Source organism: Pseudophryne corroboree, chromosome 4, assembly GCF_028390025.1.
Source record: "Pseudophryne corroboree isolate aPseCor3 chromosome 4, aPseCor3.hap2, whole genome shotgun sequence".
Lineage (NCBI taxonomy): Eukaryota > Metazoa > Chordata > Amphibia > Anura > Myobatrachidae > Pseudophryne > Pseudophryne corroboree.
In genome coordinates, this window is record NC_086447.1 from 435,209,672 (window position 1) to 435,237,278 (window position 27,607).

At 45.1% G+C, this 27,607-nt stretch overlaps 1 protein-coding gene across 1 annotated transcript in view; it reads right to left on the bottom strand.

The window, feature by feature from the left end:
* The window catches only part of UBE3D (ubiquitin protein ligase E3D), a 493,536-nt gene that overhangs the window by 198,870 nt on the left and 267,059 nt on the right, over positions 1 to 27,607 (bottom strand). Inside the window, exon 8 of the mRNA XM_063916895.1 lies at positions 27,290 to 27,456. Within this exon, the coding sequence (XP_063772965.1) occupies positions 27,290 to 27,456 (167 nt within the window). The remainder of the gene's footprint in view (positions 1 to 27,289; positions 27,457 to 27,607) is intronic.

The following is a 27,607-nucleotide window of genomic DNA, read 5'->3' on the forward strand; positions in this document are numbered from 1 at the left end:
ATCCGTTGGCGGGAAAGGGTACGCCATTAGCATTCTCTTGGGAATCACCACTTTCTTATCAGGGGAAGACCACGCTTCTTCACATAACTCATTTAATTCATGTGACGGGGGAAAAGTCACTGGCTGCTTTTTCTCCCCAAACATATTTACCCTCTTGTCAGGGACAGGATCAGCCTCTGAAATGTGTAATACATTTTTCATTGCAATAATGATGTATCGGATGGCCTTAATCATTTTGGGCTGTAATAGTGCCTCATCCTCGTCGACGCTGGAGTCGGACTCCGTGTCGACATCTGTGTCAACCAACTGAGATAGTGGGCGTTTTTGAGATGCTGACGGCCTCTGAGGCGCCTGGGCAGGCCCGGGTTGAGAGCCCGGCTGTCCCCTGGCAGCAACATAATCAAATCTCTTATGTAAAGAGTTTACATTGTCATTTAAGACCTTCCACATATCCATCCAATCAGGTATCGGCACCGACGGGGGCGACACCACATTTATCTGCACTTGCTCCGCCTCCACGTAACCCTCCTCATCAAACATGTCGACACAGCCGTACCGACACACAGCACACACACAGGGAATGCTCTGACTGAGGACAGGACCCCACAAGGTCTATGGGGAGACAGAGAAAGAGTATGCCAGCACACACCACAGCGCTATATACACAGGGATACACACTACCAGAAGTGAATTTTTCCCAATAGCTGCTGTATCAATACACCTTTTGCCTAAATTTATGTGCCCCCCCCTCTCTTTTTACCCTCTTAGTGCCAGTTTCTGACTAAAAAATGGCGGGAGTTTTACACATATACAGCCACAGACTGTATTATGTGTCTTTTTTATGCCAAAGGTATTCTTATTGCTGCCCAGGGCGCCCCCCCCCCCCCCCCCCAGCGCCCTGCACCCTACAGTGACCGGAGTGTGTGGTGTGCAGTGGGAGCAATGGCGCACAGCTGCGGTGCTGTGCGCTACCTTAATGAAGACAGGAGTCTTCAGCCGCCGATTTCATCACCAACTTCTGATCTTCTGGCTCTGCGAGGGGGACGGCGGCGCGGCTCCGGGAACGGACGACCGAGGACCTTTGCCTGTGTTCGAACCCTCTGGAGCTAATGGTGTCCAGTAGCCTAAGAAGCGCAACCTAGCTGTGAACAGGTACGTTTGCTTCTCTCCCCTCAGTCCCACGTAGCAATGAGTCTGTTGCCAGCAGATCTCACTCAAAATAAAAAACCTAACATTACTTTCTTTACTAGCAGGCTCAGGAGAGCCCACTAGGTGCATCCAGCTCTGGCCGGGCACAGATTCTAACTGGAGGAGGGGCATAGAGGGAGGAGCCAGTGCACACCAGATAGTACCTAATCTTTCTTTTAGAGTGCCCAGTCTCCTGCGGAGCCCGTCTATTCCCCATGGTCCTTACGGAGTCCCCAGCATCCACTAGGACGTCAGAGAAAAAATATTTACGAAGTGAAGGGTTTGAAAAACCACGCAAACAATAGACCTGTATGATCTGTGCAGGCTTTGTTTTTTGTAGGGTAGAAAGAGTTAAAAATTAACCCATGCTGTGTTTCTCCATGGTGCAGAATTATCCCCCTTCCCCGGCTGGTTCAGCCAAGTGCAGTTAAGGGAAAATAGTTTTTTTCCCCTCTATTTTACAATACCACACCAGGCTCAGAGGTCCAGGGCTGTTTATTGACTTGGAAGTAGACCCCACGTATTTATAATATTCTTTTAAAACTATTACTATACTTTTACAAATATTGAAGCCTGTACAGATCATAGTGATATGTGTAGTGCTTGTCTATTATTTAGGTTCTGTTATTCAGTGGTTTCAATAAAAATGCTGCCAAATAGACTACGCCATGGCAGGTTGTCATTTAGAAACTGCCGAGGATCAACAGCAGCTTCAGTTCAGGCAACAAAACTGACCTTTGGCAAATGCTTTTCTAGGAAAGGTTATTGAGAAAGTGGTTGCAACTCAACTAGAAACACACCTGTCATCTCATGACATTTATGATCCATTCCAGTCAGGATTCAGGAGAAGACATAGCACCGAAATAGCTATAGTAGAAGTGCTTAATAATCTTCTAATGGCAAGAGACAGAGGTGACTGTTCAGTCTTAATCCTTCTGGATCTCTCTGCAGCATTTGACACAGTGGACCATGGGATTCTAACTGAGCACCTGAATAATTTCTGTGGACTGGATGGCACAGTCCTTAGCTTGTTCAAATCATTTCTCACTGGCAGGTCAAATGGAGTTTCTTCTGGAATATACTCTTCGTCACCAGGGCCACTGACTTGTGGTGTCCCGCAGGGTTCTATACCATCTCTCATGTTTTTTTGCAGTATACATGCTACCACTGGGTGAAATAATCAGACGTCATATCATGGTCTACCACTGCTATGCAGATGATGCACAACTGTACCTGTCCCTTTGCTCCGAATACTGAGAACCCAATAACAACCCTAAATGGCTGTCTAGCTGAGCCCCAGGAGTGGATGAGTGCCAGTTGGCTGCGACTGAACCTTGATAAAACAGAAGTCTTGATAATAGGTCACAGGACAAGACTGCAGCATAGCCAACTGACAGGATTTATGCTTGGGGGTTCAGAATTACAAAACACTGAACATGTACAGAATCTTGGTTTTCTCCTAGATAGTAGCCTGACACTTAAACATCAAATATCTGCCACAATCAAATCCTCATTCTTTCATCTGAGGAACAAGCCAGAATCAAACACTTAATTCCCTCACAAGATCTGCCTAAAGTCATCCATGCATTTGTATCATCACGCCAGCAAAAGAATTTCACCTCTTGCAGATCGTAGAAAATGCAGCTGCCAAACTATTAACCGAGTCCCATTCCACCCATTCTCTACTCCCTTCACTGGCTACCTGTAAAATGGCAAATTGATTTCAAGATTGGCTTTAGGTGGGTACACACTGGCCGATATATTGGCTGATCTATTGAACGGCCGATATATTGCTTGTCTGTCAGCCAGTGTGTACCAACGATATGACTGTGAACGCCGTCGTTCAAAGATATATCGCATCGGCCCCTGCAGCACACATGATGACCAATATATCTACAGATATATCGGTGCATTGTTGTGTGTGTACTGTACACATGCTGCAGCAGCTGGCGGTAATTGACGGCTCAACTGGTTGGGCACATGTAAATGTCCATCCAGTTTGTGACATCAGTCGCGACGGATCGGCAGTTTGTATGCACAACATACTGCCCGATCCGGCTATAAATATATCTGCAGATCAACTGATCTGCAGATATATCTACCAGTGTGTACCCAACATTACTCACTTTCAAAGCCCTACATGACCACTGCTCAATGTACTTGAAGCAGCTTCTGATTACTGTCCCACTCGCTTACTATGGTCTGTAGATAAAGGACTAACAGTACCTAGAATCTCCCTGAATTATTCTGGGGGTCAAGCTTTCAACTTTGTGGGTCCGACTCTATGGAACTCTTCCCTGCACAGTTCATGAAGCCTCCACTCTAGAATCCTTCAAAAATTCAAGACTTACCTATTTACTCAAGCATTACACTAATATCTACTGTTAAGCTTGATTTGTATTTTGAGCTGTAAAGACAAATGTCTAGCACTTTGAGTTCTATGAGAAAAGTGTTATAAAAAAAACATTATTATTATTATTACTACTACCAATTGACATTAAAATGACACCAAACACGCTACGTAGTATATTTTCCCCCAAACCTCTCTTTATATTTTAAATCTACAACACCTGCAGTGCAAAACATGTTTTTATTTGTGCTTAACTCTGAGCTTGGCCCTATGAAAGGATGTACCATGTGCCATCCTTTTGGTATAAAAGATGGAAAAGGACAGACATTCCAACCTTTTCAGCCAAATGGGCTCTTGAAGCTTGTACTGTAGGGTTCCATGATGCATTGAGATTCCCGTGTCACCCCAGCAGGACTTCTGTAGTCTTGTATAAGGGCCAAAAAGAGCATATGTAGATTGTACATGATGATAATGGTTAACCAAACATTTAGCCAGCCTTACCTCTAAAATATAGCGACAATCTTTTCCTTTACATAGACTCGACTGACAATTTACTGTGAACTCCATCAAACCTATTACATATGTTAAGGCACAATTGTTAGCTTGTTCTAATTTAGAATAACCTTTTATTCGTATAGTCTGACAATTCTCTGTACATTTTATCAAGTGTAATTCCCTACCTTAATTATTCTCCTGCAGGAATTATGTGGACCTAAAAAGCTCAAAAACATGCCCTGTTATCTGTTGTAGCTGCTCATTAACATAGCGGTGTGCCAAGTAAAAATTATTGGTGTAATTCCCTAGCATGATATAATCTGAAAAACTCCCAGCAGTGTACCAATAAGCCTTGCTATTATAAAAGTTGACCAAAATTATTCATTTAGCAGCTGAGTGGGTGGTGTTTGAAAAAAGCTTACGTTTATGTTTTAATATTGCAATGGCTAGCTTCAGTATGAGCAGGCATGTTCTGGCACAAAAGGTTGCATCGCTCTTACTTTGTGGTTATTAACACAATCCATCAAAAATAGCTGCAGGTGTTGAGCTAACATTACTTCCAAAGTTCTCTAGTAGACATTGAGGTGATATTGCTCAGCTCTGCTAAATTCTCTTCAATACAGAGATAATCTGCTTGCATCTAGCAACTGAATTTCAAAAGTAATCTTATGATTAGTCTAGAAACTGCAAAACGATGAAATAGAAGGCTCTGTTAAGAAACAAAAATGGTTTTGTGTTTTCACTGAATAATGTACTAATATAGCACGTCAAATTGTCTTCTCATGCCAAGTGATGTAGTTAGTCTTCTGTGTGGCGCAGCTTTAAGGATACACGTCATTTAAAATTCCCCGTGATACGTTTTTCTGCCACCACACTAACAGAATCGTACTCGGCATATCAGATTGAATGAAAAGTATGCAACACACACGTATTGCGCTTTGTGAATCAAATTACTATGTTCACATCCATTAATTAATGAGCCGGCAGTCTCTGTAGTCTAAATGGAGGCATCTGTCAACGACTTGATTCACAGAAAAAACAAAACACATGCTGCTGCATAGGAGAGGATCGCAAGTGATCACCTCTACTGAACTCTGAAATTACAAATAAACCCAGCATTACTGTTCTCTTATCCTCAGTCAGCCCCAGCACAGGACAACCTGATCATTATAAAATAACAAACTAAAAGGTTGCATGAACAGAACAAATATAAAGAGAAAGTAAAATACAAACAATTGTTAGTCACATAAACAGGACACAAAAACTAATCACTCCAACACAACCATAGAGACTACACAGGTAGATTTTTCAGTTCTCCTAGGGTCAGTTTCCCAGTTCTCTGTTGTACGGAAACCGTGCAACAGAGAGCAGGAAGGAACATGAATGAGAAGAAAACAAAAGGTGCAAGAGTCTAATACTCCTTTCACACCAAACACCAGGGTCCAGCGGGGCCACTGAATGCCGGTTTCAAGCTGTGTCACTGTGGCTTGACACCCATTCACACTGTAGGATTAACCCGGGTTATTACAGGGACTTTTCCTCTGTAAGCATTTGGGGTTGATATCACCTCGAAGCGCCGGTGTGCAGAAGATCAAATGGGACGTTGCCACTGATGACCTGCGGGAGAGCAATCGTGGGTACATTTGATATTATTAATGGTACGCAACGCTGTTAGCCTCTGTCAACGTTTATTTTTGCTTTAGCAATTGAGCCTCTGGACGAGAAAATTAGTAAAGCTGACTCTATCTGCGGTCCTGAGATTGGGAGCTCTCACCATAAGATATGCTTATTTAGCTAGAGATAGGAATAGCTGTTTTCAGAACAGGGCTGGATTTTTTTTTATAGATGTTTTGCCAAAGTCTAATCTGGCCATTCTATTTTTGAAGCGTATCAATGGTTTTGCACCTTATGGTGAACAATCTGTCTTTGATGTTGTAAAGTATTCACCTTATGGTTGACTTGAATAATAATATCCCTACCTCCTAGAGAGTGTTTTTCACTTGGCTGGAAGATGTGAAGTGTTTTTTCTTTACCATGAAAAGGATCCTGCGATCAGCCATCATTGTTGTTTGTCAAGGACGTCTAGGCCTTTTTGTGTTGCAGAGCTCACCAGAGCATTCTTTTTTTCTCAGAATGTACCAAACTGCATTTGGCAACTTTTAGCGTTCCCACTATCTCCCTGATGGATTGTTTTTGCAGCCTAATGCTAGCCATACATCAGAACGATTTCTTTCCAACCAGCCAACTTTTTGGCTGGTTGGAAAGATAATCTGGCAGTGTGTGTGAGGAAATGATTATCAGCCGTTTGCTCCCACACTCTAAAAAAACGGCCAGAAACTGCCTGTCCAACTAGTTGGGAAAATCAAACCTGTTTGATTTTCCAAACTAATCATTCTAGTGTAGGGGGAAAGTTTCCCCCAAATGAACGATTAGTAGGCAGACACTTCTAAGATATAACAACAGGGAATGAGTCTTTCAGGCGCAAAGCTGCCCGAATACTTCTAGTTGAAAAAATAAATGTCACCACATTTACAAATCACAAATGAATACAACGAATGAACACTAGACTATGTCCTGGGCGCTTAATGAGGTAGATACAACATGGATGATGTATACAATACGTTCCTATTAGGAGTCAAGGATGGTCTGAGGGCTGGTTGGTTCAATGAGAGGTTCGTGGTATCGTCCAGTCGCATTAGGTTTCAGTTACTCGCACATGCCGGAAAAAGATAACAACATGCAATGTGTAATATTGTTTACAGACCAAACCCAATAAAATAAAAAGTAAAACAATGGAATTTTCGTGACTGGTAGTGAGTTGTTAATATCTTGCGAACCCCACTCACACAAAAATAAGTGATGATGTGCCCATAAAGGTTTCTTTTATATGGTAATTCCCACGGCTTCCAAACGAACGGACATAAAGCCAAAACTAGTTGTTAGCACAGGCGAACCCAGAACTCACACAGAATGTGTATGGAACACTCCTATAAAGGTATCTTTAATCAATGATCCTTATAGACAAGGCGTACCCCAACTCACACTGGAACTGTAGAGTCAACTCCTGTCAAGGTATCTTTACACTGTAGTGGTTCTTCTAGAAAGCCTTAATAATTCACCCATTCAATTAATAGAAAAAGATTTAAATCTGCCGTGATCTTGTATATGCTGTATATGCTGCAGCCGGTATGTGAATATCAAATGAAGTAAATGACGTCCATAAAAAACAAATTTTTAAGATGTAGGAGTGCGAGAGAGACGTAATGGAGAGCGAGATGTGGGGGTGTGAGAGAGACGTGATGGAGAGCGAGATGTAGGGGTGTGAGAGAGACGTGAGGGAAAACGAAATGTGGGTGTGTGAGAGAGACGTGATGGAGAGCGAGATGTAGGGGTGTGAGAGAGACGTGATGAGAGCGAGATGTGGGTGTGTGAGAGAGACGTGATGGAGAGCGAGATGTGCGGGAGTGAGAGAGACATGATGGAGAGCGAGATGTCGGGATGTGAGAGACGTGATAGAGAGCGAGATGTGGGGGTGTGAGACGTGATGGAGAGCGAGATGTAGGGGTGTGAGAGAGACGTGATGGAGAGCGAGATGTGGGTGTATGAGAGAGACGTGATGGAGAGCGAGATGTAGGGGTGTGAGAGAGACGTGATGGAGAGCAAGATGTAGGGGTGTGAGAGAGACGTGAAGGAGAGCGAAATGTGGGGGTGTGAGAGAGACGTGATGGAGAGCGAGATGTAGGGGTGTGAGAGAGACGTGATGGAGAGCCAGATGTAGGGGTGTGAGAGAGACGTGATGGAGAGCGAGATGTAGGGGTGCGAGAGACGTGATGGAGAGCGAGATGTAGGGGTGTGAGAGAGATGTGAAGGAGAGCGAGATGTGGGGGTGTGAGAGAGACGTGATGGAGAGCGAGATGTAGGGGTGTGAGAGAGACGTGATGGAGAGCGAGATGTGGGGGTGTGAGAGACGTGATGTAGGGGTGTGAGAGAGACGTGATGGAGAGCGAGATGTGGGTGTGTGAGAGAGACGTGATGGAGAGCGAGATGTGGGTGTGTGAGAGAGACGTGATGGAGAGCGAAATGTGGGTGTGTGAGAGAGACGTGATGGAGAGCGAGATGTAGGGGTGTGAGAGACACGTGATGGAGAGCGAGATGTGGGTGTGTGAGAGAGACGTGATGGAGTGCGAGATGTGGGTGTGAGAGAGAGACGTGATGGAGAGCGAGATGTGGGTGTGAGAGACACGTGATGGAGAGCGAGATGTGGGTGTGTGAGAGAGACGTGATGGAGTGCGAGATGTGGGTGTGTGAGAGAGACGTGATGGGAGAGCGAGATGTGGGTGTGTGAGAGAGACGTGATGGAGATCAAGATGTAGGGGTGTGAGAGAGACGTGATGGAGATCAAGATGTAGGGGTGTGAGAGGGACGTGATGGGAGAGCGAGATGTGGGTGTGTGAGAGAGACGTGAAGGAGAGCGAGATGTAGGGGTGTGAGAGAGACGTGATGGGAGAGCGAGATGTGGGGGTGTGAGAGAGACGTGATGGAGAGCGAGATGTAGGGGTGTGAGAGAGACGTGATGGAGAGCCAGATGTAGAGGTGTGAGAGAGACGTGATGGAGAGCGAGATGTAGGGGTGCGAGAGACGTGACGGAGAGCGAGATGTAGGGGTGTGAGAGAGACGTGATGGAGAGCGAGATGTGGGGGTGTGAGAGAGACGTGATGTAGGGGTGTGAGAGAGACGTGATGGAGAGCGAGATGTGGGTGTGTGAGAGAGACGTGATGGAGAGCGAGATGTAGGGGTGTGAAAGAGACGTGATGGAGAGCGAGATGTGGGTGTGTGAGAGACGTGATGGAGAGCGAGATGTAGGGGTGTGAGAGACACGTGATGGAGAGCAAGATGTAGGGGTGTGAGAGAGACGTGATGGAGCGCGAGATGTGGGTGTGAGAGAGAGACGTGATGGAGAGCGAGATGTGGGTGTGTGAGAGAGACGTGATGGAGAGCGAGATGTAGGGGTGCGAGAGACGTGATGGAGAGCGAGATGTAGGGGTGCGAGAGACGTGATGGAGAGCGAGATGTAGGGGTGTGAGAGAGATGTGAAGGAGAGCGAGATGTGGGGGTGTGAGAGAGACATGATGGAGAGCAAGATGTAGGGGTGTGAGAGAGACGTGATGGAGAGTAAGATGTCGGGATGTGAGAGACGTGATGGTAAGCAAGATGTGGGGGTGTGAGAGAGACGTGATGGAGAGCCAGATGTGGGGGTGCAAGACAGATGTGATAGAAAGCGTGGTGGGGTGTGGGAGAACAAAGCTATATGTATATTGTCCCTTATTGTGGCGGGGCTTGCAAGTGTCGGGAGGAGATGGCGCTGTAGAATTGGGGTTCCGGTATGCAGGAGCACCTGAGTGGGGGGCTTACTGCCCACATATTAATTATGTTGGGGGCAATAGCTGACTACCTAACCTCATGTTAGGTGGTCAGCTATTGCCCCCAACATAATTAATATGTGGGCAGTAAGCCCCCCACTCAGGTGCTCCTGCATACCGGAACCCCAATTCTACAGCGCCATCTCCTCCCGACACTTGCAAGCCCCGCCACAATAAGGGACAATATACATATAGCTTCGTATACTGTTATACTATACAGTATGTGTGAAGCCGGTGCAAACCATGAGTCCAAAATATGTGGATATTATTATTAATAATAATAATAATAATAATATTATTATTTTTTATTTATTTATATGGCGACACAAGGGCTCTGCAGCACCCATTACAGAGTACATAAGCAAATGAGCAGAACAAGAAAACAGCACATACAGTTCCAGATAATATAGAACAGGTACAAGGTATTTAAACCATAGCTGCATCAGCAAAACCTGGCACTGGAACAGGGTGGCAGAAAACCGAGAGTATGGTGCCATCGAAGGGAGTATAGAGCAGTGTTTTTCAACCACTGTGCCATGGCACACTAGTGTGCCCTGAGCAGTCTCCAGGTGTGCCGCCATGGAAGCAAAGCCAGGCCCGTCAGTGTTTTGCCGCTACTTAGGCCCTAGAACGATCAATACTGGTGGGTTTAGTGGTTGCAGAGCCAGTTCTAATTTTGGACCCGGGCAGTGTTGGGCTCTTCTGGCGTTCTCAGATGTGGCTCAGGCATTACCTATGGAGAAGCTGCGACATGACATCCTAGTACATGCAACTGCACCATGATTCACCATTATATTTGAGTGTGCCTTGGCAATATTTAAATCTTGTTCAGTGTGCCGCGGGTTGTAAAAGGTAGAAAATCTCTGGTATAGAGTATAGCACAGTGTAAGAGAAGGAAAAGCACATGAGGGGAGAGGGCCCTGCTCGTGAGAGCTTACATGTACAGTAATAATGAATGGTGTTTAGCAGCAGTGAGAAAACCATTCTTATGGGGGAATCCAATTTGGTGTTAACAGCTCAAAAGTAGGTGGTTAGAATAAAAATCTGTGAGTCCGGTGGTAGTGCGAGTGCCACATACAGCCACACTTATTTGTGGGTGAGAGCTGTTTGTCAATTTAATAAATGTATGGTGATGAAAGAAAAGCCCAGTTTCACTGACACTGTCTGCCTACTTTCGTGACATCACAAGTTGGACAGAAGTTGGCAGGTTGGTTGGTCTGATGAAAAGCTGGTTAGATGTGTGGAGCACTGTTTTTGTTGGACAGACAAGTTGGACGGTTGGAGGTTTGAAGAGTTGGAGAAAAGTTGGATGGCCCGTTTCACTTGCATTGAGGGCTCCTTTGAACAAACCTTTTGTCTGTTTAATTGATAAAACAATAACAGAGGAATATCCAGCATCTGTCCATAACACAATTATTTTAGGTCCCTTGAAAAAGAGGGGGCTGCATATTTAACAGTTGTAATTCCTAAACCCTTCCTCCAATTTGGAAGTGAATACCCACAAATGAACGCTGATATTCTGCACTATGAATCAATATTCATTATATAACTGCAACTTGAATATGTTTGGGGTAAACAGCTAAAATAACAATTGTGTCAGTGTCTAAATATATCTGGACCTAACTGTTTCTGTATGACTTAAATTATTTCAATAATTTAGTATGTTTCCTGAAGTTTTTGCAATTATTATAGAAAGTATAAGTTGCTACGGAGTGATGGAGGTTTTTTTTTTTAATTTAGCAACAAATTATTTGTTTTCAATTTCTTAGTATATCCATGTAGGTCACTGCAGATCTACTTTAATATTTACACTCTACATATGTTGTAATAAGAGTTTGTGGATGCCATTTGTAGCCTGTAAAAATGTCAGTTAAGAACAAAGCTCAGTGGCAAACGCAGGATTTCTAGAGGGGGGTTTCCAAATGCAATCCACAATCACCCACTCTGCCGAACATGGAATACAATATTAATATTTAACACTATGGATTATTTATTTATTACCAGTTATTTATATAGCGCACACATATTCCGCAGCGCTTTACAGAGAGTATCTGCCCAATCACATCGGTGGTCTATAGTATAGCTGTATCAAACATATTTAAATAATATCAATAAGATAAGTGGTCAGGAAAAGGTTAAACATACTATAATAATAAGAATTTACTTACCGATAATTCTATTTCTCGGAGTCCGTAGTGGATGCTGGGGTTCCTGAAAGGACCATGGGGAATAGCGGCTCCGCAGGAGACAGGGCACAAAAAGTAAAGCTTTACGATCAGGTGGTGTGTACTGGCTCCTCCCCCTATGACCCTCCTCCAAGCCTCAGTTAGGCACTGTGCCCGGACGAGCGTACACAATAAGGAAGGATTTTGAATCCCGGGTAAGACTCATACCAGCCACACCAATCACACTGTACAACCTGTGATCTGAACCCAGTTAACAGTATGATAACAGCGGAGCCTCTGAAAAGATGGCTCACAACAATAATAACCCGATTTTTGTAACTATGTACAAGTATTGCAGACAATCCGCACTTGGGATGGGCGCCCAGCATCCACTACGGACTCCGAGAAATAGAATTATCGGTAAGTAAATTCTTATTTTCTCTATCGTCCTAGTGGATGCTGGGGTTCCTGAAAGGACCATGGGGATAATACCAAAGCTCCCAAACGGGCGGGAGAGTGCGGATGACTCTGCAGCACCGAATGAGAGAACTCCAGGTCCTCCTTAGCCAGGGTATCAAATTTGTAGGATTTTACAAACGTGTTTGCCCCTGACTAAATAACCGCTCGGCAAAGTTGTAAAGCCGAGACCCCTCGGGCAGCCGCCCAAGATGAGCCCACCTTCCTTGTGGAATGGGCATTTACATATTTTGGCTGTGGCAGGCCTGCCACAGAATGTGCAAACTGAATTGTATTACACATCCAACTAGCAATAGTCTGCTTAGAAGCAAGAGCACCCAGTTTGTTGGGTGCATACAGGATAACAGCAAGTCAGTTTTCCTGACTCCAGCCGTCCTGGAACATATTTTCAGGGCCCTGACAACATCTAGCAACTTGGAGTCCTCCAAGTCCCTAGTAGGTGCAAGGCACCACAATAAGCTGGTTCAGGTGAAACACTGACACCACCTTAGGGAGAGAACTGGGGACGAGTCCGCAGCTCTGCCCTGTCCGAATGGACAAACAGATATGGGCTTTTTTGAGAAAAAAACACCAATTTGACACTCGCCTGGTCCAGGCCAGGGCCAAGAGCATGGTCACTTTTCATGTGAGATGCTTCAAATCCACAGATTTGACTGGTTTTAAACCAATGTGATTTGAGGAATCCCAGAACTACGTTGAGATCCCACAGTGCCACTGGAGGCACAAAAGGGGGTTGTATATGCAATACTCCCTTGACAAACTTCTGGACTTCAGGAACTGAAGCCAATTCTTTCTGGAAGAAAATCGACAGGGCCGAAATTTGAACCTTAATGGACCCCAATTTGCGGCCCATAGACACTCCTGTTTGCAGGAAATGCAGGAAACGACCGAGTTGAAATTTCTTTGTGGGGCCATCCTGGCCTCACACCACGCAACATATTTTCGCCACATGTGGTGATAATGTTGTGCGGTCACCTCCTTTCTGGCTTTGACCAGGGTAGGAATGACCTCTTCCGGAATGCCTTTTTCCCTTAGGATCCGGCGTTCCACCGCCATGCCGACAAACGCAGCTGCGGTAAGTCTTGGAACAGACATGGTACTTGCTGAAGCAAGTCCCTTCTTAGCAGCAGAGGCCATAAGACCTCTGTAAGCATCTCTTGAAGTTCCGGGTACCAAGTCCTTCTTGGCCAATCCGGAGCCATGAGTATAGTTCTTACTCCTCTACGTCTTATAATTCTCAGCACTTTAGGTATGAGAAGCAGAGGAGGGAACACATACACCGACTGGTACACCCACGGTGTTACCAGAACGTCCACAGCTATTGCCTGAGGGTCTCTTGACCTGGCGCAATACCTGTCCCGTTTTTTGTTCAGACGGGACGCCATCATGTCCACCTTTGGTATTTCCCAACGGTTTACAATCATGTGGAAAAAACTTCCCGATGAAGTTTCCACTCTCCCGGGTGGAGGTCGTGCCTGCTGAGGAAGTCTGCTTCCCAGTTTCCATTCCCGGGATGAAACACTGCTGACAGTGCTATCACATGATTTTCCGCCCAGCGAAAAGTCCTTGCAGTTTTTGCCATTGCCCTCCTGCTTCTTGTGTCGCCCTGTCTGTTTACGTGGGCGACTGCCGTGATGTTTTCCCCACTGGATCAATACCGGCTGACCTTGAAGCAGAGGTCTTGCTAAGCTTAGAGCATTATAAATTTACCCTTAGCTCCAGTATATTTATGTGGAGAAAAGTCTCCAGACTTGATCACACTCCCTGGAAATTTTTTCCTTGTGTGACTGCTCCCCAGCCTCTCGGGCTGGGCTCCGTGGTCACCAGCATCCAATCCTGAATGCCGAATCTGCGGCCCTCTAGAAGATGAGCACTCTATAACCACCACAGGAGAGACACCCTTGTCCTTGGATATAGGGTTATCCGCTGATGCATCTGAAGATGCGATCCGGACCATTTGTCCAGCAGATCCCACTGAAAAGTTCTTGCGTGAAATCTGCCGAATGGAATTGCTTCGTAGGAAGCCACCATTTTTACCAGGACCCTTGTGCAATGATGCACTGTTTTTAGGAGGTTCCTGACTAGCTCGGATAACTCCCTGGCTTTCTCTTCCGGGAGAAACACCTTTTTCTGGACTGTGTCCAGAATCATCCCTAGGCACAGCAGACGTGTCGTCGGGATCAGCTGCGATTTTGGAATATTTAGAATCCACCCGTGCTGTTGTAGCAGTATCCGAGATAGTGCTACTCCGACCTCCAACTGTTCCCTGGACTATGCCCTTATCAGGAGATCGTCCAAGTAAGGGATAATTAAGACGCCTTTTCTTCGAAGAAGAATCATAATTTCGGCCATTACCTTGGTAAAGACCCGGGGTGCCGTGGACAATCCAAACGGCAGCGTCTGAAACTGATAGTGACAGTTCTGCACCACGAACCTGAGGTACCCTTAGTGAGAAGGGCAAATTTGGGACATAGAGGTAAGCATCCCTGATGTCCCGGGACACTATATAGTCCCCTTCTTCCTGGTTCGTTATCACTGCTCTGAGTGACTCCATCTTGATTTGAACCTTTGTAAGTGTTCAAAAAATTTTTTTTTAGAATAAGTCTCACCTAGCCTTCTGGCTTCAGTACCACAATATAGTGTGGAATAATACCCCTTTTCTTGTAGTAGGAGAGGTAATTTAATTATCACCTGCTGGGAATACAGCTTGTGAAATTTTTTCCCATACTGCCTCCTTGTCGGAGGGAGACCTTGGTAAAGCAGACTTCAGGAGCCTGCGAAGGGGAAAACGTCTCGACATTCCAATCTGTACCCCTGGGATACTACTTGTAGGATCCAGGGGTCCTGTACGGTCTCAGCGCCATGCTGAGAACTTGTCAGAAGCGGTGGAACGCTTCTGTTCCTGGGAATGGGCTGCCTGCTGCAGTCTTCTTCCCTTTCCTCTATCCCTGGGCAGATATGATCTTATAGGGACGAAAGGACTGGGGCTGAAAAGACGGTGTCTTTTTCTGCAGAGATGTGACTTAGGGTAAAAACGGTGGATTTTCCAGCAGTTGCCGTGGCCACCAGGTCCGATGGACCGACCCCAAATAACTCCTCTTCCTTTATACGGCAATACACCTTTGTGCCGTTTGGAATCTGCATCACCTGACCACTGTCGTGTCCATAACATCTTCTGGCAGATATGGACATCGCATTTACTCTTGATGCCAGAGTGCAAATATCCCTCTGTGCATCTCGCATATATAGAAATGCATCCTTTAAATGCTCTATAGTCAATAAAATACTGTCCCTGTCAAGGGTATCAATATTTTTAGTCAGGGAATCCGACCAAGCCACCCCAGCTCTGCACATCCAGGCTGAGGCGATCGCTGGTCGCAGTATAACACCAGTATGTGTGTATATACTTTTTATGATATTTTCCAGCCTCCTGTCAGCTGGTCCTTGAGGACGGCCCTATCTATAGACGGTACCGCCACTTGTTTTGATAAGCGTGTGAGCGCCTTATCCACCCTAAGGGGTGTTTCCCAACGCGCCCTAACTTCTGGCGGGAAAGGGTATACCGCCCCTAATTTTCTATCGGGGGGAACCCACGCATCATTTTATTTAATTTATCTGATTCAGAAAAAACTACGGTAGTTTTTTCACATCCCACATAATACCCTCTTTTGTGGTACTTGTAGTATCAGAAATATGTAACACCTCCTTCATTGCCTTTAACGTGTGGCCCTAATAAGGAATACGTTTGTTTATTCACCGTCGACACTGGATTCAGTGCCCCTGTCTGTGTCTGTGTCGACCGACTAAAGTAAACGGGCGTTTTAAAACCCCTGACGGTGTTTTTGAGACGTCTGGACCGGTATTAATTGTTTGTCGGCCGTCTCATGTCGTCAACCGACCTTGCAGCGTGTTGACATTATCACGTAATTCCCTAAATAAGCCATCCATTCCGGTGTCGACTCCCTAGAGAGTGACATCACCATTACAGGCAATTGCTCCGCCTCCTCACCAACATCGTCCTCATACATGTCGACACACACGTACCGACACACAGCACACACACAGGGAATGCTCTGATAGAGGACAGGACCCACTAGCCCTTTGGAGAGACAGAGGGAGAGTTTGCCAGCACACACCAAAAACGCTATAATTATATAGGGACAACCTTATATAAGTGTTTTCCCTTATAGCATCTTTATTATATATTTCTAACGCCAAATTAGTGCCCCCCCTCTCTGTTTTAACCCTGTTTCTGTAGTGCAGTGCAGGGGAGAGCCTGGGAGCCTTCCCTCCAGCCTTTCTGTGAGGGAAAATGGCGCTGTGTGCTGAGGAGATAGGCCCCGCCCCTTTTTCGGCGGCCTCGTCTCCCGCTCTTAACGGATTCTGGCAGGGGTTAAATATCTCCATATAGCCTCCGGAGGCTATATGTGAGGTATTTTTAGCCAAAATAGGTTTTCATTTGCCTCCCAGGGCGCCCCCCTCCCAGCGCCCTGCACCCTCAGTGACTGCCGTGTGAAGTGTGCTGAGAGGAAAATGGCGCACAGCTGCAGTGCTGTGCGCTACCTTTAGAAGACTGAGGAGTCTTCTGCCGCCGATTCTGGACCTCTTCTTACTTCAGCATCTGCAAGGGGGCCGGCGGCAAGGCTCCGGTGACCATCCAGGCTGTACCTGTGATCGTCCCTCTGGAGCTGATGTCCAGTAGCCAAGAAGCCAATCCATCCTGCACGCAGGTGAGTTCACTTCTTCTCCCCTAAGTCCCTCGTTGCAGTGATCCTGTTGCCAGCAGGACTCACTGTAAAATAAAAAACCTAAGCTAAACTTTTCTAAGCAGCTCTTTAGGATAGCCACCTAGATTGCACCCTTCTCGGCCGGGCACAAAAATCTAACTGAGGCTTGGAGGAGGGTCATAGGGGGAGGAGCCAGTACACACCACCTGATCGTAAAGCTTTACTTTTTGTGCCCTGTCTCCTGCGGAGCCGCTATTCCCCATGGTCCTTTCAGGAACCCCAGCATCCACTAGGACGATAGAGAAAAATAAATACACAAACATAATAGAACCAGTACTGCACTTTCTAAAAACACATTCTCCCACCTCATAGTAATACTCCTGTCTTTTAACCCTGGTAGCTACTCTCTGAGCCAGTGCACTGATTGAGGACTCAGAACCACATACAGTAAACTTGGTAGAAGCTGCTACAAAAGTGGGCATGTGCAGCAGCTCTGCTCTGTCCCTTAAACTGCATCATGTAGCTGCAGCTCTAGTAATTGTATTACATACCATTGCTATTGTTGTCATAATTTGAGCCACTTGCCAAGAGGAGAGGGGTTTCAGGGCAACCGGAACCCCCCATGCGTTTGCCTACGAAGCTCTGTCTTAACAGCAAAACACATACAGTGGACATAAACATCTTATATACTCCTGAGAGGGTTATGTGCATACAAAGCAATAACCCATTGCAGGCCATCATATATTTGCTTACATTGTTTTACCTACACTAGATTGCTCACAGCTAAAGGCTGATTGGTTGTTATGGCTTACTACAAATTGGCACTGCAATTTTAAATAGCCCCTTATTAAAGCAGAACTTTAACCACTCACCTGGCATGGTTGCATCGTTTGCGACCAGGCCAGATAATGCACGGTCTGGTGTGGTCCCTCCACTCAGCATTTACCGGATTCAATTTACTAGTTGATTACATTCAAACATGCTACTGTACATTAAAGTAACCTGCAGACAGTTTGTTAATGATACTAGAAATGGTGTGTTGTCGGACTTAAGAAAACAATAACAGAACATTTAAAAAATATATATTTGCATTCCGTTTCTGTTTATTAACCAAAATAATGAATACATAAAAAAACTCTATGCAGTAGTAAGCTTTCTTACAGTTCTGTTTTAAAACTTCTGTGCTACCTTTTTTTTTTTTTTTTAAAGACTAGGATGACGTTTGGGCATATTTAAGAGGCATTAAACTTTATGCATCAGGGTTTTATATAGGAAATATAATAACTTATGTTATTGATCTCATGATGCTGTTGGGAAATATCAACACTTCTGCCAGCTAGAAGTCTAATGCCGTCGTTCATAATCCCCATTATTAATGGAAAATCCCAGAATGCAAAATAGACTATTATCCTGGAGATGTTGAATGTGCCTCTTCCAAATAATTATCTAAATCAGAACATTTGACCAAATATATAATATTTGATGCTTTTTTTTCTCACTTTGTCATTTCCGTCTCGAGATAATCTTTTCTTTGCGCTGCTAAACATACAAGGAAAATAGTTTACATTTCATAAGGGTTTAAATAAATAATCCCAAATCCCTATTGGCCTCGTTATAGTAGCCTCATACAAATTTCCACTTGTATATGAAGTCAAATAAAAGTGTCTACCTTGCAATTTGAGCTCCTGCTGACTAGTTTAGCCTTAAGGAAGTACTGAAATTCACGTTGCTCATTATTCCAAGCAGTTTTAAGCAGCCTATTGTGATAAATCATTGTGAGGCTTGTCAAACTAAAGATTCTTCTGAAATGAAAATAAACCCATTTTGAAAACATACATTTTGAGAGAATGCTGAAACTTTTAGGTGGAAGTTTTTTTTTGTCACACTGACGGCCATTGACTCGAAATAGAGCTCTCGAACACCGATAGCAGAAATAGAATGGAGAACAGACCAATTCAAATGGTAATTTTGAGAAAGGCAAGCAGAAAATACACAATTATCAGAAATACAGAGTTTACCTGGCTTCTGTCATTTTATTCATTATTGTGCATCAAAATGCAATTACAACATCTGCAAATATTCTATATAAAACCAAATGCACAAAGTAAATGAAAAAAGGATATTTTTAAAGCAGTTGACAGGCAAGCAGAAATGTACACTTTAAAACAAAGCAATATGGTTTGTGCAGTCTGTAGTACTAGTTATCTAGTGTTTAGAAAACCATATTGTACACCAGTCAATAGTAAAGAAAAGGCTATACAGGTGAAACTCAGAAAATTAGATTATTGTGCAAAAGTTCATTTATTTCAGTAATTTTACTTAAAATGTCAAACCGATATATTATATAGATTGATAACATGCAAAATGAGATATTTCAAGACTTTATTTGTTATAATGTTGATGATTGTGGCTTACAGTTTAAGAAGACCCCAAATCCAAAATCTCAGAAAATTTGAATATTGTGAAACGGTTCAATACTGTAGGCTCAAAGTGTCACACCCTAATCAGCTAATTAATCCAAACCACATGCAAAGGGTTCCAGAGCCTTTAAATGGTCTCTCAGTCTGGTTCAGTACAATTCACAATCATGGGGAAGACTGCTGACCTGACAGTTGTGCAGAAAACCATAATTGACACCCTCCACAAGGAGGGAAGGCCTCAAAAATAAGAATTTACTTACCGATAATTCTATTTCTCGGAGTCCGTAGTGGATGCTGGGGTTCCTGAAAGGACCATGGGGAATAGCGGCTCCGCAGGAGACAGGGCACAAAAAGTAAAGCTTTCCGATCAGGTGGTGTGCACTGGCTCCTCCCCCTATGACCCTCCTCCAGACTCCAGTTAGGTACTGTGCCCGGACGAGCGTACACAATAAGGGAGGAATTTTGAATCCCGGGTAAGACTCATACCAGCCACACCAATCACACTGTACAACCTGTGATCTGAACCCAGTTAACAGTATGATAACAGCGGAGCCTCTGAAAAGATGGCTCACAACAACAATAACCCGATTTAGTTAGCAATAACTATGTACAAGTATTGCAGATAATCCGCACTTGGGATGGGCGCCCAGCATCCACTACGGACTCCGAGAAATAGAATTATCGGTAAGTAAATTCTTATTTTCTCTATCGTCCTTGTGGATGCTGGGGTTCCTGAAAGGACCATGGGGATTATACCAAAGCTCCCAAACGGGCGGGAGAGTGCGGATGACTCTGCAGCACCGAATGAGAGAACTCCAGGTCCTCTTTTGCCAGGGTATCAAATTTGTAGAATTTTACAAACGTGTTCTCCCCCGACCACGTAGCTGCTCGGCAAAGTTGTAATGCCGAGACCCCTCGGGCAGCCGCCCAAGATGAGCCCACCTTCCTTGTGGAATGGGCCTTAACAGATTTAGACTGTGGCAGGCCTGCCACAGAATGTGCAAGTTGAATTGTGCTACCAATCCCACGAGCAATCGACTGCTTAGAAGCAGAAGCACCCAGCATTGTTGGGTGCATACAGGATAAACAGCAAGTCAGATTTCCTGACTCCAGCCAACCTGGAAACTATATTTTCAGGGCCCTGATAACATCCAGCAACTTGGAGTCCTCCAAGTCCCTAGTAGCCGCAGGTACCACAATAAGCTGGTTCAGGTGAAACGCTGACACCACCTTAAGGAGAAACTGGGGACGAGTCCGCAGCTTTGCTCTGTCCGAATGGACAATCAGATATGGCTTTGTGAGATAAAGCCGCCAATTCTGACACTCGCCTGGCCGAGGCCAGGACCAACAGCATGGTCATTTTCCATGTGAGATATATCAAATCCACAGATTTGAGTTGTTTAAACCAATGTGATTTTTTAGGAATCCCAAAACTACGTTGAGATCGCCCAGTGCCACTGGAGACATCAAAGGGGCTGTATATGCAGTACTCCCTTAACAACTTCTGGACTTCAGGAACTGAAGCCAATTTCTTTCTGGAAGAAAATCAACAGGCCGAAATTTGAACCTTAATGGACCCAATTTGAGACCCATAGACACTCCTGTTTGCAGGAAATGTAGAAATTAACCTAGTTGAAATTCTTCCGTGGAGCCTTCCTGGACTCACACCCTGGCACATATTTTCACCTAAGTGGTGATAATGTTGTGCGGTCACCTCCTTCCTGGCTCTGACCAGGGTAGGGATGACCTCTTCCGGAATGCCTCTTTCCCTTAGGATCCGGCGTTCACCCGCCTTGGCGTCAACGCAGCTGCGGTAAGTCCCGGAACAGACACGGTTCTTGCCGAATCAAGACCCTTCTTAGTATCTCTTGAAGTTCCGGGAACCAAGTCCTTCTTGGCCAAACCGGAGCCACGAGTATAGTTCTTACTCCTCTCCTTCCTATCATTTTCAATACATTGGGTATGAAAAGCAGAGGATGGAACACATACACCGACTGGTACACCGACGGTGTTACCAGAGCGTCCCAGCTATTGCCTGAGTGTCTCTTGACCTGGTGCTTCAGGTGGGACGCCATCATAACCACCTTTGGTCTTTCCCAACGGTTTACAATCATGTGGAAACTTCCAGAATAAGTTTCCACTTTTCCGGGTGGAATTCATTTATGCTGAGGAAATCTTCCCAGTTGCCCACTCCCGGAATGAACACTGCTGACAGTGTTATCACATGATTTTCCGCCCAGCGAAGAATCCTTGCTGTCATTGCCCTCCTGCTTCTTGTGTCGCCCCGTCTGATAACGTGGGCGACCGCCATGATGATGTCCTACTGGATCAGCACCGGTTGACTTTGAAGCAGGAGTCTTCCTAGGCTCAGAGCATTGTAAATTGCCCTTAGCTCCAGTATATTCATGTGGAGAGAAGTCTCCAGACTTGACCACACTTCCTTGGAAATTTTTTCCCTGTGTGACTACTCCCCAGCCTCTCAGGCTGGTATCCGTGGTCCCCAGAACACAGTCCTGAATGCTGAGTGTGCTGCCCTCTAAAAGATGAGCACTCTGCAGCCCCCACAGAAGAGACACCCTTGTCCTTGGAGACAGGATTATCCGCTGATGCATCTGAAAATGCGATCCGGACCATTCGTCCAGCAAATCCCCTGAGATCTGCCGAATGGAATCGCTTCGTAAGAAGCCACCATTTTTCCCAGGACTCCTGTGCATTGATGCACTGATACTTGGCCTGGTTTTAGGAGGTTTCTGACTAGGTCGAATAACTCCTTGGCTTTTTCCTCCCGGAGGAACACCTTTTTCTGGACTATGCCCAGAATCATTCCTAGGAACAGCAGACGTATCGTCGGAAAACAGCTGCGATTCTTGGAATATTTAGAATCCAGTCGTGCTGTCGTAGAACTACTTTAGATAGTGCTCTTCCGACCTCCAACTGTTCTCTGGAACTTGCCCTTTTCAGGATATCGTCCAAGTAAGGGATAATTTAGATGCCTTTTTTCTTTGAAGAAACATCTTTTCGGCCATTACCTTGGTAAAAGGCCCGGGGTGCCGTGGATAATTCAAACGGCATCGTCTGAAACTGATATTGACAGTTCTGTACCACGAACCAGAGGTACCCTTGTTGAGAAGGGCAAATTTGGACATGGAGGTAATCCTTGATGTCCAGGGACACCATATAGTCCCCTTTTTTCCGGTTCGCTATCACTGCTCTGAGTGACTCCATCTCGATTTGAACCTTTTATGTAAGTGTTCAAAGATTTCAGTTTAGACTATGTCTCACCAAGCCGTCTGGCGTCAGTACCACAATATAGTGTGGAAAAATAATACCCTTTTCCTTGTTGTAGGAGGGGTACTTTGATTATCACCTGCTGGATATACAGCTTGTGAATTGTTTCCAATGCTGCCTCCCTGTCGGAGGGAGCCGTTGGTAAAGCAGACTTCAGAAACCTGCGAGGAGAAGATGTCTCGACTCTCCAATCTGTACCCCTGGGATAATACTTGTACTATCTAGGGGTCAACCTGCGAGTGATCCCACTGCGCGCTGAGACTCTTGAGACTACCCCCCCACCTTGAGTCCGCTTGCATGGCCCCAGCGTCATGCTGAGGACTTGGCAGACGCGGTGGAGGGCTTCTTTTCCTGGGAAGGGGCTGCCTGCTGCAGTCTACTTCCCTTACCTCTATGTCTGGGCAGATATGACTGGCCTTTTGCCTGCATGCCCTCATGGGAAAGGAAGGATTGAGGCTGAAAAGACGGTGTCTTTTTCAGCTGAGATGTAACTTGGGGTAAAAAGGTTGGATTTCCCAGCTGTTGCCGTGGTCCCCAGGTCCGATGGACCGACCCCAACTAACTCCTTCCCTTTATACGGCAATACTTCCATGTGCCGTATGGGATCTGTATCACCTGACCACTGTCGTGTCCATGACATCTTCTGGGTGATATGGACAACGTACTTATCTTGATGCCAGAGAGCAAATATCCCTCTGTGCATCTCACGTACATATATATAGAATGCATCCTATTAAATGCTCTATATGAATAAAATATTTTCAGTCAGGGAATCCGACCAAGCCAACCCAGCACTGCATCTCCAGGCTGATGGCGATCGCTGGTCGCAGTATAACCACCGTATGTGTGTATATACTTTTTAGGATATCTTTCCAGCTTCCTATCAGCTGGCTCCTTGAGGGCGGCCGTATCTGGAGACGGTAACGCCACTTGATAAGCGTGTGAGCGCCTTATCACCCTAAGGGGTGTTTCCCAACGCGCCCTAATTTCTGGCGGGAAAGGGTATAACGCCAATATTTGCTATCGGGGTAACCCCACGCATCATCACACACTTCATTTTATTTTATCTGATTCAGGAAAAACTACAGGTAGTTTTTTCACTCCCACATAATACCCTTTTTTGTGGTACTTGTAGTATCAGAAATATGCAACACCTCCTTCATTGCCCTTAACGTGTGGCCCTAATGAGAAATACGTTTGTTTATTCACCGTCGACACTGGATTCAGTGTCCGTGTCTGTGTCTGTGTCGACCGACTGAGGTAAATGGGCGTTTTTAACGCCCCTGACGGTGTTTCTGAGACGCCTGGACCGGTACTAATAGTTTGTCGGCCGTCTCACGTCGTCAACCGACCTTGCAGCGTGTTGACATTCTCACGTAATTCCCTAAATAAGCCATCCATTCCGGTGTCGACTCCCTAGAGAGTGACATCACCATTACAGGCAATTTCTCCGCCTCCTCACCAACATCGTCCTCATACATGTCGACACACACGTACCGACACACAGCACACACACCGGGAATGCTCTGACAGAGGACAGGACCCACACTAGCCCTTTGGGGAGACAGAGGGAGAGTTTGCCAGCACACACCAAAACGCTATAATTATATAGGGACAACCTTATATAAGTGTTTTCCCTTATAGCATCTTTATATATATCTCAATATCGCCAAAATCAGTGCCCCCCCCTCTCTGTTTTAACCCTGTTTCTGTAGTGCAGTGCAGGGGAGAGCCTGGGAGCCTTCTCTCCAGGCTTTCTGTGAGAGAAAATGGCGCTGTGTGCTGAGGAGATAGGCCCCGCCCCTTTTTCGGCGGGCTCGTCTCCCGCTATTTAGTGAATCTTGGCAGGGGTTAAATATCTCCATATAGCCTCTGGGGGCTATATGTGAGGTATTTTTCGCCAAAAAAGGTTTTCATTTGCCTCCCAGGGCGCCCCCCTCCCAGCGCCCTGCACCCTCAGTGACTGCCGTGTGAAGTGTGCTGAGAGGAAAATGGCGCACAGCTGCAGTGCTGTGCGCTACCTTTAGAAGACTGCAGGAGTCTTCAGCCGCCGATTCTGGACCTCTTCTTACTTCAGCATCTGCAAGGGGGCCGGCGGCGCGGCTCCGGTGACCATCCAGGCTGTACCTGTGATCGTCCCTCTGGAGCTGATGTCCAGTAGCCAAGAAGCCAATCCATCCTGCACGCAGGTGAGTTCACTCCTTCTCCCCTAAGTCCCTCGTTGCAGTGATCCTGTTGCCAGCAGGACTCACTGTAAAATAAAAAACCTAAGCTAAACTTTCTCTAAGCAGCTCTTTAGGAGAGCCACCTAGATTGCACCCTTCTCGGCCGGGCACAAAAATCTAACTGGAGTCTGGAGGAGGGTCATAGGGGGAGGAGCCAGTGCACACCACCTGATCGGAAAGCTTTACTTTTTGTGCCCTGTCTCCTGCGGAGCCGCTATTCCCCATGGTCCTTTCAGGAACCCCAGCATCCACAAGGACGATAGAGAAAGGATATTGCAAAAGAAGTTGGATGTTCTCAAAGTGCTGTATCAAAGCACATTAATAGAAAGTTAAGTGGAAAGAAAAAGTGTGGAAGAAAAAGGTGCACAAGCAGCAGGGATGACCGTAGCCTGTAGAGGATTGTCAGGAAAAGGCCATTCAAAAGTGTGGGGCAGCTTCACAAGGAGTGGATTGAGGATGGAGTTAGTGCATAAAGAGCCACCACACACAAATGGATCCTGGACATGGGCTTCAAATGTCAAATTCCTCTTGTCAAGCTGCTCCTGAACAACAAGCAACAACAGAAGCGTCTTACCTGGGCTAAAGAAAAAAAGAACTGGTCTGTTACTCAGTGGTCCAAAGTCCTCTTTTCCGATTAGAGCAAATGTTGAATCTCATTTGGAAACCAAGGTCCCCGAGTATGGAGGAAGACTGGAGAGGCACACAATCCAAGATGTTTGAAGTCCAGTGTGAAGTTTACACAGTCTGTGTTGATTTGGGAAGCCATATCATCTGCTGGTGTTGGTCCATTGTGCTTTATTAAGTCCAGAGTCAACGCAGCTGTCTACCAGGACATTTAAGAGCACTTCATGCTTCCTTCAGCAGACAAGTTTTATGGAGATGCTGACTTCATTTCCAGCAGGACTTGGCACCAGCCCAAACTGCCAAAAGTACCAAAACCTGGTTCAATGACAGTGGGATTACTGTGCTGGATTGACCAGCAAACTCGCCTGACCTGAACCCCATAGAGAATCTATGGGGCATTGCCAAGAGAAAGATGAGAGACATGAGACCGAACAATGCAGAAGAGCTGAAGACCGCTATTGAAGCATCCTGGTCTTCCATAACACCTCAGCAAGTGCCACAGGCTGATAGAATCCATGATTATACTTTTCAGAGGGCCGACGTTGCTGTATTTAAAATCTTTTTATATTGATTTTATGTAATATTCTAATTTTCTGAGATTATGGATTTGGGGTTTTCTTAAACTGTAAATCACAATCATCAGAATTATAACAAATAAAGGCTTGACATATCTCACTTTGCATGTAATGATTCTATATAATATATTAGTTTCACCTTTTAAGTAAAATTACTGAAATAAATGAACTTTTGCACGATATTCTAATTTTCACCTGTATTAACATAGGACATGTTAAATGTAACCTACGTACAGTAGGACACCTTTTTATACTGAATCAATGTGTTGAAAGTTATTTAAATAATGGTAAAAACATTGTTACTGAAGAAAGTTTTTGCAGCAAGAACAGCAGATGTTCAGAAGCAAATTTGTTTGAACTATTCTCTGCTTTAAGTGCAAATTGTTTTTAATTATGTATCAACGTTAATCTGAAATTAAGAATGTTGTAGCAATCTTTATTGCAGGGTTCATGACCAAATTTCAAGTACAAAATGTAATGTAATTACTCTAGAAATGAAGTGAGTGACATCCTGGATAGAAAACCATTGCTCTACAAAAAAGAAGCTAAAAAAAAAAAAACCAACAAAACAACAGCGGTATAATATAGTATCTTATCACAACAATAAATAATATCACACTGCATTATTTCTGTCCACTATAATAAAGTTATTGGGTGGTATTCAATTTGCCACGACAATTTAGTGCAGCTAACTGACTTGCCTGGGGCTAAACCAAATCCCTGACTAGTAACCATTTTTTTGCGAAAGTGGTCCGTGGCTTTTTTCACAGATCCTATGTGTTTCCGTGCAAAAATCGGTTATTGGTTGCAAGAAAAAAAGGGCTATAGTTGGATAGCCAGACAATGACCATCAGGCAATAATAGCCTGATTTTGGTGCGACCGATTATCATGGCTAATAGGATGGGATACGGACGTTAGGTCGACAGTCATTACGTCGACAGTCAATAGGTCGACATGATCATTAGGTCAACATGTACTAGGTCGACGGGTCAAAAGGTCGACATGAGTTTTTCACATTTTTTTTGGACTTTTTTTATACGTGACGATTCACGTGGACTACAACTGGGAACGGTAACGGAGCGAGGCACCTTGCCCGAAGCATGGCGAGCGAAGCGAGCCATGCAAGGGGACACGGTGCACTAATTGGGGTTCGCCGTCGCTTTACGAAGAAAACAACACCCAAAAAAGTCCAAAAACTCATGTCGATCTTTTCACATGTCGACCTAATGCCCATGTCGACCTTCAGTGGTCGACCTAAGTTGAGTCGACCCAACGACCCGTACCCTAATAGGATACCCACCATAATTAGAAAATGATAAAGAAAATATACCCACTCTGTGTTGCTTCTGTAAATACATGGCGTGTACAGTATCCTTGCCACATTATGGACTTCTAGGACCTCTGCTGAGTTGTTGGATGTATTTCCAGAGAAAAAGTAGGAATTGCCTTGTCCACATTTTGTTGATTCCACCAATAACGTGTCAATATTTAACAGCCAGAGCTATATGGGGCAACAAACATTGATTATATGAATACAAATACAGTATGTTCAAACACATTGCGCAGACTTCTAAGCACCAAAATACAACTGAGGATTTAGGGAGATATTCAGGATTTGTATAGTATATTATAGGTCACACTGTAAAAAGATT